General features: G+C 31.9%; 1 protein-coding gene across 2 annotated transcripts in view; it reads right to left on the bottom strand.

The window, feature by feature from the left end:
- The window catches only part of LOC142333070 (adenylyl cyclase-associated protein 1-like), a 160,148-nt gene that overhangs the window by 123,358 nt on the left and 22,714 nt on the right, over window positions 1-14,076 (bottom strand). For both annotated transcript variants that reach the window (XM_075379898.1, XM_075379902.1), the window contains 2 exons: window positions 4,302-4,384; window positions 3,204-3,338 (listed from right to left, as the gene is read on the bottom strand). In XM_075379898.1, coding sequence (XP_075236013.1) covers window positions 3,204-3,338; window positions 4,302-4,384 — 218 coding nt within the window. The remainder of the gene's footprint in view (window positions 1-3,203; window positions 3,339-4,301; window positions 4,385-14,076) is intronic.

The following is a 14,076-nucleotide window of genomic DNA, read 5'->3' on the forward strand; positions in this document are numbered from 1 at the left end:
TTTAAGAGCCCGAAGATAAGGTGTCAGATGAATATCGGTGGAATTCAGAGAAGCTTGAGGAAAAGGAGGTAAAGAAGATTTTTGAGAGGGACATCACAAGAGGTCTGAGTAAAAAAGATAAGGTAAAAAATGTAGAAGAAGAATGGGAGAATGTTAAAAATGAAATTCTTAAATCAGCAGAAGTGAACTTAGGCGGAACAAAGAGAACTGGTAGAAAACCTTGGGTTTCAGACGATATATTGCAGCTGAAGGATGAACGTAGAAAATATAAGAATACTAGTGAGAAGAAAGTAAAAGGAACTATTGACAATTAAGAAATACTATAAACAGGTAGTGCAAACTAGTGAAAGAAGAGTGGATTAAAGAAAAGTGTTCAGAAAAGGAAAGAGAAATGAACACTGGTAAAATAGACGGAGCATACAGGAAAGTTAAGGAAAATTTTGAGGTACATAAATTAAAATCCAATAATGTGTTAAACAAAGATGGTACACCAATATATAATACGAAAGGTAAAGTCGATAGGTGGGTGGAATATATTGAAGAGTTATACGGAGGAAATTAATTAGAAAATGGTGATATAGAGGAAGTTGAAGAGGATAAAATGGGAGAAACAATACTGAAATCTGAATTTAAGAAAACATTAAAAGACTTGAATGGCAGAAAGGCTCCTGGAATAGACAGAATACCTGTAGAATTACTGTGCAGTGCAGGTGAGGAAGCGATTGATAGATTATACACACTGTTGTGTAATATTTATAAAAAAGGGGAAGTTGCGTCAGACTTCAAAAAAAGTGTTATAGTCATGATACCAAAGAAAGCAGGAGCGGATAAATGTGAATAATACAGAACAATTAACTTAACTAGTCATGCATCAAAAATCTTAACTAGAATTCTGTACAGAAGAATTGAGAGGAGAGTGGAAGAAGTGTTAGGAGAAGATCAGTTTGGTTTCAGGATTTGTTGCATAAATTTCATTCTTTGCATTTTAACATCATGCCGTTCTGTCAGTATTTTCCTGACAGAATCATGGTTGTCTCCTGAACCATCTAAATCCCATTTTATGTAATATTCTTCTTAAAGATCTTCCACTCCCTTTGAAATAAATTTCACTTTCATGGGCTAATAAAAAATAATAAAAGTGAAATATATTTCATTTTTTGTAAATTTTGCAGGCTAATAAAAGTGAAATAAATTTCACTTTTCAGTCACATAAAACTTATTTATTAAACGCCTCAAAGCAACCATGTCAAATGAATCTAAATTGCACACAGTACTGGAGCGATTTTCAAGTTTTCTCAGCAAAACAAACACGGATGACTTCTCAGTTTATTTGATTTCCCTTTTGCTATAATTCTTTGGACCATTCGTTTTGATACTTTTATCGCTTGAACTACCATATTCAGCACTTCAGTTTTCCTCATTATTACCCAGTTCTGGCAATGCTTTGTAAAAAGAAATTGTAAACATTTAATACAATTTACCTCGCCTGACTATGAAAAACTTGGATATTTCCTCCTAACTTTGATATTTTAAAATAAAATAATTGTATTGAAGTATTAAAATTTACATGACTGAATTTATGACAAGCCTTAAATGAAAACAATGAATAATAAAAATAAATCACTATTTACTTCATTAAGTAAAATATACACACCAATAAATGTTTCTACAATAACCACTTCTAGAAAATAATTACAAACCATGTGTGACATGTAATTCTTCATAGCCAAATGATTTGAGTATATTAAAAATAAGTAAATGAAATTCTTAGAATTGCATGTTGTGTTAACAATTCATAAACAGGACATTAGTCATGTATGATTAATAAATGATTCCATTATTAGTTGTTATATAGGAAGTAGGCATATATCATATCAACATATAGTTTAGAATAAAACTCAACAATTACATATGTTAAAGCAAGTTTATGAAACCTGTTTATTATATATTGCCATACAACAAAAGACACAGAAAATGACAATGTTTTCAGTTTGCTTGTAACAAAGGCCAATGCATGCAAAATGCTAGTACATAGGCTTTCAGTCTCTGTGCCAACATATGTGCTGATACATCTACAGGTTGATTATACTGAATGTCCACCTTCTGATGCTTCAAAACATTACAATAAAATCTGGCACTGACAATCTGACCATCAAGGACAAGAATGATTTTGTCCACATTTTCAAGAATTGTGGTCATAGAGGGTTATTCCTAAACTCTTTTTGTTCTCATAGATGTTCTGCCTGCTTTGAAATGTTGGTGCTAGCCGAAAACACCTTACTTGGGGGGTCATTGCTTCACTTCAGTACGCTTGCTGGGTCACACAAAACAGAGCAGAAAGAACAATTGCACATATGATCAAAAGCACAAATCCCAATATATATAATGATGTTCCTCAACATATTGACACATGAGATACAACTTGTAGCCGCTGCAAATCCACATCAAGATGGGCTTTGTATACTTTACAAAATAATCTCAAGAGTTTTTTAATTTCCCCTAGACAGACAGAGGTGTTTTCACAAAGAAAAGTTACATTCATTACACTGCCAGAAGTGAAAACAGTGGAGCTATCATTTACAGAGCTAAATATCATTTACATTTCAGTGTGCTTGACTCCTGATTGCAACAGCACATTTGATTCAGTGAAGAAGGTTTTGAGAAACCACTTCTCACTTTTCTTCATAAGCCTGATACAAATATTTGTTATTCTTCAAAACTGCTATACCAGTTTCAGGAGTATTTTCTAAGTCACACTCCCAATAATCTTAGTTATATTGCTCAGAAAGATTTTCTGAATTAAACTCATCTTCATTTGCTATGAATGACCTTGACATTTCCTCAACAATCTCAATAATGAAAGCAGTTATAATTTCATACATTACTGGTAAGAAAAAACTCAGTTTCTTCATATTTTACTATGCTTACATTCATTTATTTATTTACATTACGAAATAAATTCCTTATAAAAATTAATTTAAATTGATATAATTTCTCTTAGAAAAGCATTTTAAGCAAAGGAAAATGACAGATAAATTTTAGTCTAATTGGCTGAGATTTTTATTATGCTGTTTAGGAAGATCTGTGCAAAAATCCAACCTATTACTAGAATTTTTCCAAACATTATTAAAAAATAACTAATTTAAAAAAGATTCATATAAATTAATCTGGCACATTAAAAAGGCTAAATAAAATATCAATACCTCAACTTCCTCAGGTTTACTCAGTTTTGGCAATGGTTCCCCAGTTCTTTCAGACCAGTCCTCTAGAAACTTTTCCAAGTTTTTTCTATGTAGTTTACCAGCATAATGAATTTTTGCATTGGCAGTTGAACTTCCCTAAAATTCAAAATTCTTCATATAAATAATAAACAATGCTCACAAATTATCTTTAAAAATTAACAGTACACAGAATACTAAACTATACAACTTAGATAAATATGAACAAACAATAACTATACTCTCTCTGTTCATGACGTCTCTATTCATGATGGATGCTTCAGAATGAGAACTATACATTGACATTTCAAATATATGCTAAATGAAGGAACAAAAGATTACATATTAAACACTAATGTTGTGTACAACAATGTGTTGTGTAGTGTTTATTTCCTAATTTTTTATATTTGTAAATGTGTGAAAATAAATATATAATTCACAAAAAAAAATGTAATTTTATTGCCACACTTAGCATTTTTTTTACATGGTATGTGGGGAAAAGTTAATATTTCTTTCATTTACCATGTAAGTAAAAATTTAAACTTAATTAACCTTTTTTCAGAGAAAAACTAATGCAAGTGAATAAATTCTTCCAGTAAAAGGAATTACAATACAAAAATAAGGAAAGTAAAAATACAATCATAAGTATATAAAAAAGTAATTAAATAATAAACAAACAAAAAACTGCATAAAAGAGAAAATTGTTTAATGAAGAAAAATTTGATAACATGCATCATATGCAGATTAGGTTAACAAAAGAACTACAATCTTAAAACAATCAATTAAAATAGATATCAGCATGTTTTACTTATAACTATTTTTTACTATTTATGTTTTATCAGCACTTTAATGAAAGATTATGCTGCCTACAGCAACCTTAAGCCAAAACACAGTTTGAAAGTTGGGCTTGGAAATTTTATATTATTCATATTAACTAAGGGAAATGCACATCTCAAAAGAAGACAGGTTTCCTTGCCCTTTACATTACTTTTTTATTTTATAAAGGTAAAGAGTATCATATAAAAGTAAATAACTAACAGTAGAATAAGCTATAGTGCCTCAATTGTTAAATAAGATACTTACAGTTACATTGCACAGTTTGCAATGTAATGCTCCAAATTTTTCAGTAAGTTCTCTAGGTAAATTATTATTTTCATTTTCTCCATCTGTCAAACAATAACAAAAAAAAAAATACATATAGAACAAAGTTCACTCTGCTTTGCTGCATACTAAGAAAAAACTCAGAATTAATAAATACAGTTTTGACATAAATCTAAGCATTTAATACAATGCTAATTACTAATTGTACTTTTATTAAGCAGAATCTAGAATTATTTCACTTAAGTTTACATTCAGTTCTTTAATATAACCCTTAGATGCTAGCCTCTGTGGTGCAAGTGGCAGCATCTCAGCCTTTCACCTGGGGGTCTTGGGTTCAAATCCCGGTCAGGGATGGAACTTTTCACACACGCTACAAAACACTCATCTCATCCTCTGCAGAAAGAATTGCTTGACTGCAGACCTGGAGGTTATAAATTAAAAATAAAGATGATAGACTGACTAACTTTTGCCATAATGGAGCATTTTCTAATCTGGTTAATAAATTTTAATTTGGTCAATCTAAAGTCTGTATTATAATTATCTGAAGATACAATCTAAACAAATTTATGAGTATTTAACAAACCTATTTAATTATAAAGTCCACGTACGTTTCTTTTTAATAATATATTACCTATGTTTCAAAAACAGAATCCTAAGTATTATAATTTAGAATTTATGGCAGACATAATTCACTAATTTATACAAACTTCACAGTATTATAATTTATACATATCAAGTTATACAAATCACTAGTTAGATGATTTGCATTAAAATTTTTCCAAACAAGTTTATTTAAAAATTATTTTGAGCAACAACAAAGGTTTTTTTATATTTACAGGAAATCACTGAATGTGCTCCAAGCATGTGTGTGCACATGATGATATCTATGAGGTGCTACCCTAAATTTTCTGAGTTTAGGCTATAAAAAATAAGATAATAATTATCTTAAAAACTATTTACCTCCATCACCTTAAAATTTGTCTCCTTCTGCATGGATAGCATATCACTGTTTTTCCTATGACTGGACACTTCTGGAAATCCTTTTTCATCAGGATGTATTCAATACGTCCAGCAACTTACTTTCAATTTATTAATGGTCTTGAAATTGCATCTCTTCACCTTCAATTTCATCTTTGAAAACAGGAAGAAGTTTCATGGGCCAAAGTCTGATGAGTAAAGGGGGTATTGAATATCACATCAGTAAACACCAATAAATTAAACACAAGTGACAAGTAAGTGAGTAAACTGACTTGGTAAAAGAACCAACATTTTTTCACAAATTATCAGGCCATTTGCATAAAGACTTGAAGGAACTTAAAAAGGACATCTTTTTAAAAGCTCCTTCAATATGTCACAGTAAAAGTATTCATTCACAACTACACTTGAAGAAAGAAACTCTTTGTGCATGATGACATCAGAATAAAAAAGCAATCAACTGTGACTTAATGTTGCTTTGAACTTGCCTTGCTCTCTTTGGCTGTAGTACAGATGAACTCTTCTATTGTAATGGCTGCTGCTTCAATTCAGGTCCTTACACATGAACCCATGATTCATCATCAATAATGGTGCTAAAGTTGAAGTTTGGGTTTCTAGGAAAGTTCTTTCAACTAAGAGTCGACTTGTACATGGTCTTTTTCTTTTCAATACTGAGCAGAACAATCCTCGATTGTTCTTCAGTTTTAGAGGATGCAGCAGATGATCAAATACTCATGCACTAGGATGTCCAAACACTTGACAATAATGATGGAATGTATTTCAATTTTAAAACTTTTGTAATAATTGTACGTCTGTGTCGAACAAATGCATGCTTACTAAATGCTTTACCTTAGTGTTTAGTGAGTTTCTGGAGTCATCTTGCCAAGTATGAAGGAGAATTTGATGAAAATTTGTAGCTATTTGATAGCATTAATTTTTATATAACCATACAGTTGTAAAACAACTTGAACACACTGTCACAAGAAATAAGGCAAAAGAACACAGATCTACATTAACTGAATGATGCCATCCAATCTACTGAATAACAAGAGTAAATTGCACATCTAGCATTGCTGCAACATAACATAATTTAAAACTTCAAGAAGTTTTGGGTGTACCTTGTAAAAAAAGGCCTCCATATAATGTTGTAATAAGTGAATTTCTGTTATTAAAAAGTACATTATTGAACACTAAATATAAGAGGCTTTATAGGATATAAAAATTGTGTAATTAAAGCAGAATTTCTATACAACACATTTGTGAAGGTGGTTTAATGAAAAATAAAAAAAGATTAATAAAGTAATATTCTCCAATGCTAAATCCCACATAATCATTATACATTCAAATAAAAGTAGTCAATACTTATATCCTCAGTCTTCTTTCATAACTTCTTGTGTAGTGTAGTTCATTTCCAATTTTGATGCAATATGTACTATTCTCAGGAAAGATATATTGGTATTAAAGAAAAATTACAAATAACTGAAAAAAGATTATTACGTTTTGGGATTCGAACAAGCTTCCTTTTTACAATTTTAAAAAATCAAGCACATGTAAATTTATGTCTTGTATGAACATTTTAAATCTAGACATGGGTTAAATCTAGGGTATATGGTGTTGATAAAACTTTACTGAAATTTTTAACTGTAAGATAAGAACAATGTCAGTGTAATAATGGAAGAAAAACTCATCTGAATTTCAAGCCAATTGCAAAAGATTAAAAAAACATAACATCCAAAAAACTATGTACGTAGAGCATTCCAAGATCAATGGACTTATAACTGTCCCTACGAAAAAAAAGTTGCGACAAAAATCTTGCAAGAATGTGAAGAACCTGAATTATTTTTAAGATGTAAAAAGCTACTTTTCAAAAGCTTTTCTAAATAGTCTTTCACCATTTAAGAATCTCAAAGTTCACTAACCTAAAAGAATATCAACAAAATGAAAAATGGGTGTTGAAGAGGACATAAGTAAATCTAAATAATCTAGTAACACAAGACTGCTTTAAAGAGGTAATAAAAGCATGATCATGATAATACATCAAATTTTATTTTGTCCTGCTGTTGTAAGGCTGGTTTTAAACCTGGAATGTGATGAATTTGAACAATGTAATGAAGAAATTCCAAATCTTATGACTGAAAACTATCAAGAGACCACAGAACAACACAGGTCTATATAATGACATTTTACTGAATGATTACAAAGAGACTGAAAAGGACATGGCAGCAGCTAAGTATCTTAGAGAAGATGAAATAATCAATGATATTATAAAACAAAGACAATGTTGAGAAAAGTTAATGAGATGAAGATGAAAATGAAGAAGAAATGTCATTACCATATGAAAAGGTTTCAAATAACAATTTACTAAATTTATTTAAACTTGTATCAAGTGATATAGAAATATCAACAAGACAAAAGTGCCAGATGAAATTACTTCTTATTCAAGTACAAAATGTCATTTAGAACTAAAAACTGAACATACCAAACCAAATTTTATAGATATATTTTAATTAACTTTCTTAAAACATTTTCATTCAACCTTCTTCAAAGATTGGTGCTGTTGTTTTCACCCCCTCCTCTATGAATCATGAGACCTTGCCGTTGGTGAGGGGGCTTGAGTGCTCAGGGATACAGAGTAGCTGGACCGAAGGTGCAACCATATCGGAGAGGTATCTGTTGAGAGCCAGACTAAGGAATGATTCCTGAAAGAGGGCAGCAGCTCTTTCAGTAGTTGTTAGGGGCGTGAGTCACAATGACTTAAACGGCCGTATCAACATCACTCAGTCCTCTGAGTACTGCGCAGCTGAAAGCAATGGAAAACTACAGCTGCTTTTTTTCCAAGAAAATGTGGCTCTCTGCATTTTCACATAGCAACAATGGAGGCGCCTTCCTTGGTAAAATATTCCGGAGGTAAAATAGTCCCCCGTTCGGATCTCCGGGTGGGGACTACTAAGGAAGGGGTCACCAGAAAATTAAAAAATAACATTCTACGAGTCGGAGCGTGGAATGTTAGAAGCTTAAAAAAGGTTGGTAGGCTAGAAAATTTAAAAAGGGAAATGGATAGGGTGAATGTGGATATAGTAGGAATTAGTGAGGTTCGGTGGGAAGAGGAAGGCGACTTTTGGTCAGGTGATTTTAGAGTAATTAACTCACCGTCAAATAATGGGCAGGCAGGAGTAGGTTTCGTGATGAACAAGAAGATAGGGAGGAGAGTGGAGTATTTCAAAACGCATAGCGATAGAATCATTGTAATAAGGATAAAATCAAAACCTAAACCGACAACGATTGTTAACGTTTATATGCCTACAAGCGCCCATGATGATGATGAGGTAGAGTGTGTATACGAAGAGATTGATGAAGCAATTAAACACGTAAAGGGAGATGAAAATTTAATAATAGTTGGAGATTGGAATGCAAGCATTGGAAAAGGCAAGGAAGGAAATATAGTGGGTGAATACGGGCTGAGCAAAAGGAATGAAAGAGGGGACCGACTTATAGAGTTTTGCACGAAGTATAATTTAGTAATTGCCAACACCCAATTTAAAAATCATAATAGAAGAATATACACTTGGAAAAAGCCAGGCGATACTGGAAGGTATCAGATAGATTATATCATGGTTAAGCAAAGATTTAGAAATCAACTCGTTGACTGCAAAACTTACCCTGGAGCAGACATTGATAGCGACCATAATTTGGTGATAATGAAATGTAGATTGGGGTTTAAAAACCTGAAGAAAAGTTGTCAGATGAATCGGTGGAATTTAGAGAAGCTTGAGGAAGAGGAGGTAAAGAAGATTTTTGAGGAGGACATCGCAAGAGGTCTGAGTAAAAAAGATATGGTAGAAAATGTAGAAGAAGAATGGGAGAATGTTAAAAAGGAAATTCTTAAATCAGCTGAAGCAAACTTAGGCGGAATAAAGAGAACTGGTAGAAAACCTTGGGTTTCAGACGATATATTGCAGCTGATGGATGAACGTAGAAAATATAAGAATGCTAATGATGAAGAAAGTAAAAGGAACTATCGGCAATTAAGAAATGCTATAAATAGGAAATGCAAACTGGCGAAAGAAGAGTGGATTAAAGAAAAGTGTTCAGAAGTGGAAAGAGAAATGAACATTGGTAAAATTGACGGAGCATACAGGAAAGTTAAGGAAAATTTTGGGGTACATAAATTAAAATCTAATAATGTGTTAAACAAAGATGGTACACCAATATATAATACGAAAGGTAAAGTCGATAGATGGGTGGAATATATTGAAGAGTTATACAGAGGAAATGAATTAGAAAATGGTGTTATAGAGGAAGAAGAGGAAGTTGAGGAGGATGAAATGGGAGAAACAATACTGAGATCTGAATTTAAGAGAGCATTAAAAGATTTAAATGGCAGAAAGGCTCCTGGAATAGACGGAATACCTGTAGAATTACTGCGCAGTGCAGGTGAGGAAGCGATTGATAGATTATACAAACTGGTGTGTAATATTTATGAAAATGGGGAATTTCCATCAGACTTCAAAAAAAGTGTTATAGTTATGATACCAAAGAAAGGAGGGGCAGATAAATGTGAAGAATACAGAATAATTAGTTTAACTAGTCATGCATCAAAAATCTTAACTAGAATTTTATACAGAAGAATTGAGAGGAGAGTGGAAGAAGTGTTAGGAGAAGACCAATTTGGTTTCAGGAAAAGTATGGGGACAAGGGAAGCAATTTTAGGCCTCAGATTAATAGTAGAAGGAAGATTAAAGAAAAACAAACCAACATACTTGGCGTTTATAGACCTAGAAAAGGCTTTCGATAACGTAGATTGGAATAAAATGTTCAGCATTTTAAAAAAATTAGGGTTCAAATACAGAGATAGAAGAACAATTGCTAACATGTACAGGAACCAAACAGCAACAATAACAATTGAAGAACATAAGAAAGAAGCCCTAATAAGAAAGGGAGTCCGACAAGGATGTTCCCTATCTCCGTTACTTTTTAATCTTTACATAGAACTAGCAGTTAATGATGTTAAAGAACAATTTAGATTCGGAGTAACAGTACAAGGTGAAAAGATAAAGATGCTACGATTTGCTGATGATATAGTAATTCTAGCCGAGAGTAAAAAGGATTTAGAAGAAACAATGAACGGCATAGATGAAGTCCTACGCAAGAACTATCGCATGAAAATAAACAAGAACAAAACAAAAGTAATGAAATGTAGTAGAAATAACAAAGATGGACCACTGAATGTGAAAATAGGAGGAGAAAAGATTATGGAGGTAGAAGAATTTTGTTATTTGGGAAGTAAAATTACTAAAGATGGACGAAGCAGGAGCGATATAAAATGCCGAATAGCACAAGCTAAACGAGCCTTCAGTAAGAAATATAATTTGTTTACATCAAAAATGAATTTAAATGTCAGGAAAAGATTTTTGAAAGTGTATGTTTGGAGTGTCGCTTTATATGGAAGTGAAACTTGGACAATCGGAGTATCTGAGAAGAAAAGATTAGAAGCTTTTGAAATGTGGTGCTATAGGAGAATGTTAAAAATCAGATGGGTGGATAAAGTGACAAATGAAGAGGTATTGCGGCAAATAGATGAAGAAAGAAGCATTTGGAAGAATATAGTTAAAAGAAGAGACAGACTTATAGGCCACATACTAAGGCATCCTGGAATAGTCGCTTTAATATTGGAAGGACAGGTAGAAGGGAAAAATTGTGTAGGCAGGCCACGTTTGGAGTATGTAAAACAAATTGTTGGGGATGTAGGATGTAGAGGGTATACTGAAATGAAACGACTAGCACTAGATAGGGAATCTTGGAGAGCTGCATCAAACCAGTCAAATGACTGAAGACAAAAAAAAAAAAAAGTTTTCACCCAGGCATCAACTGATGTTATTCCTGGAAGTTTTTTTGACATGACTTTATTATGCCTACACATCGCAAGACAATGTAACCAAATATTAACATAAATAAACAAAATACACCACAATGTGGTTGTATGGTTTTGGGTGTTGTTTGAAAGTGTTTAGATGTGGTCTTTTTCATACATGTAGCATATTATTGATTATTGTCAATGTTGATGAATTTTTGCCTACAAGATGGTTGGTAAATGACTCAGCATTGTTAAAATGCTTTATTGTATCTTTTTTTTCAAATTTTGTCCTTTTGATAAATCTAGAACATTATGCAATCAGGGCACTTCAGTTGATTTTCAGGGACATTCTATTTGTGTATAATATTTTCAATTTTTTTTTCTTGCTCACTGTCTTGCAGTACACATTTTTAATTTCAGGAACTTTTTCTGAGTTTTTATGTGTGTAAATACTCATTGTGATCATTTGAAAAGTTGACCACATTTATTATTCAACAGCTATCAGTCCCATCATATTTTTGTTTGCAGGCATGTACACCATTCTCAGGGGAAACTTTTTTAAATTATTTTCAAAAGGGGTGGAACCCACCCTCTCCGCTACATCTACCCCAGTTCAAAAATTCAAAATGGTAATGGTAACATTTAATTACATTAATTGTCTACCCAAAAAAAATAATGAATTTTGGTGAAAAGAAAATAAAAATTCGCCCACCCCTTCGCTCAGTAAGTGGGAAAAACCATTTGGAGTAGTATTTTTTTACATTTCTGTCCAACAAATAACAATAAAATTATGTGATACTACTTCTTAAACCATTTGAAATAATCGTAATCCGTAGATTAAAACTGTGAAAATTATTTTTAAATTACAAACACAAAATTTTGCTCTAAGTGTTTTCTTAATTTTCAAGGGTTGAAAACTTATTTTTTAATGATGTAGCTTGTGACACTTCATTGGAAGGCCCTTTGAATGATAAGTAGTTTGGTACAAATGAAATAAAAATTGGATCAATGGTACTAATGTTATGATTAAAAATGTGTTGTTTTTTTTTTTTAGGTTGTGTTGGGATACAGTGTTACTGACCCAAAGCATTAGATCTGAAATCATCCGTTCTTGTTAAACATATGTGTTTTTAGGTTTCTCCAGCATTGAAAAAATTTACCGGTAAACACAGCATTATAACATCAGTAAAACATACAAAAAAACCAATAATAAGGTACACACTTTCCTGGTAACATGTTGAAAATTTTATTACCAGATAAACTTAATGATTAGATAATTAAATAAAAACTAATTCATAAATAAAAACTGTTAAAAAAAATAATAAAGCTTAAATCATTCATTAGCTAAGTTTGTTATGAAGGTTTTTACAATAAGAGTCCTTAAGAAATAATAAATGAAACACATTTTTTTACTCAATAAAATAAAAGTATCAATTTTTAAATCATTTGTTCAAAATGATTCCCATTTTCCTGTAAACAATAATAAAGTCTTTGTTGAAATTCACATCTTACTTTTATTAAAGTTTCTTTAGTTTCTTCCCTACATGTTCTTACAATTTTATTTTTCAACTCTTGTATGTTAGCACAAATCTTTTTATAAATTATTGATTTTAAATGACTCCACAAAAAAATGTTCAGTGATTGTAATATCAGCAGATCTTGCCGGCCACTCAACTGTTCCTCTTCTACCTATCCAATGCCCATGAAACATTCAGTCCAACCATTGTGAATAGTAAGTGAATAGTAAGCAGATGCTCGCTCCATCTTGTTAAAAGTGAAGCAAGTCTTTATTAAGTAATATGTTTCCATTCTCATCTAACTGATTTTCTACGGCATGCACTATTAGTGGGTGAATAACTTCATCCAACAACTACAATATTTTTCACCTGTCAAATTCCCATCAATAAATACTGGACCGATTATGTTATCACCATAAATCCCGGCCCACACATTTATTTTTTCAGGATGCTGCATGTTTCCAACATTGGAAACATGAGTATTTACATCGCTCCAGTATTGGCAGTTATGTTTATTAACAAATCATTTAGAAGGAAGGTGAATTTGTCATAGAAACAAATATTTTTCATAAACATTGGATTTATTAATTAAATCATTTCTTCACAGAATTCAATTCTTTGTCAGCATTATCCTCATTCAGTTCTTGATGCAGTTGAATTTTATACGGAAAAATTTATTCAATTTTAATGAATATTAAGTGAACAAGTATACTTCATGGATGCAAAAGTTAGCCTTCAACCTACTAACAAATACCCTGTTTGAATTTTGAAAATTGGACGATTGTTTGCAGAGATATTATAAGAGCACCCCATTGAACCTCCCAAAACAGCACCCCAGGGGCACCCCAATTGTTACCAGATGATGATGGTGATGATTGGACTCGCAACACACAACAAGCTCGCATCATATCACCAGTCTAACCTCACACATAGTCCCCATGGAAAGTACATTAATATTAATAAATTTTTTTTAAATTTATTTAATTTAAATTTAATTCTATAATTTCTGTATTATTAATTATTCAGTTCAAACACACCTCACACAGTGAGGTTCACACAGTTTAGTAATTCAATTCATTAAAGTTTGTACTTCAACCGGAAAATCTCCACTACTTCATCTATTTTTATAAATATATATATATATATATATATATTTATTTACATAACTATGACACTCCCGGAAATGTAAGGGTTCCAATGCAGGGTCATTCATCTAAATTGGTTCGGCTGTTGAGCTGCTATGGTGGAACAAACATACATACATATACAGTCTGTCCAATGGAAAAGGTGACGGATTTGAGTCATGTATCTAGCTCCACCATTTCTGAATGAAAACGTTCGTTATATGACATATTTCAACTTTTGACCACAAAAAATGTCAAGGCGCCAGCATCTTTTGTTTAGTTGTAAT

This window comes from Lycorma delicatula, chromosome 1, assembly GCF_047948215.1.
Source record: "Lycorma delicatula isolate Av1 chromosome 1, ASM4794821v1, whole genome shotgun sequence".
NCBI classification, from domain to species: domain Eukaryota; kingdom Metazoa; phylum Arthropoda; class Insecta; order Hemiptera; family Fulgoridae; genus Lycorma; species Lycorma delicatula.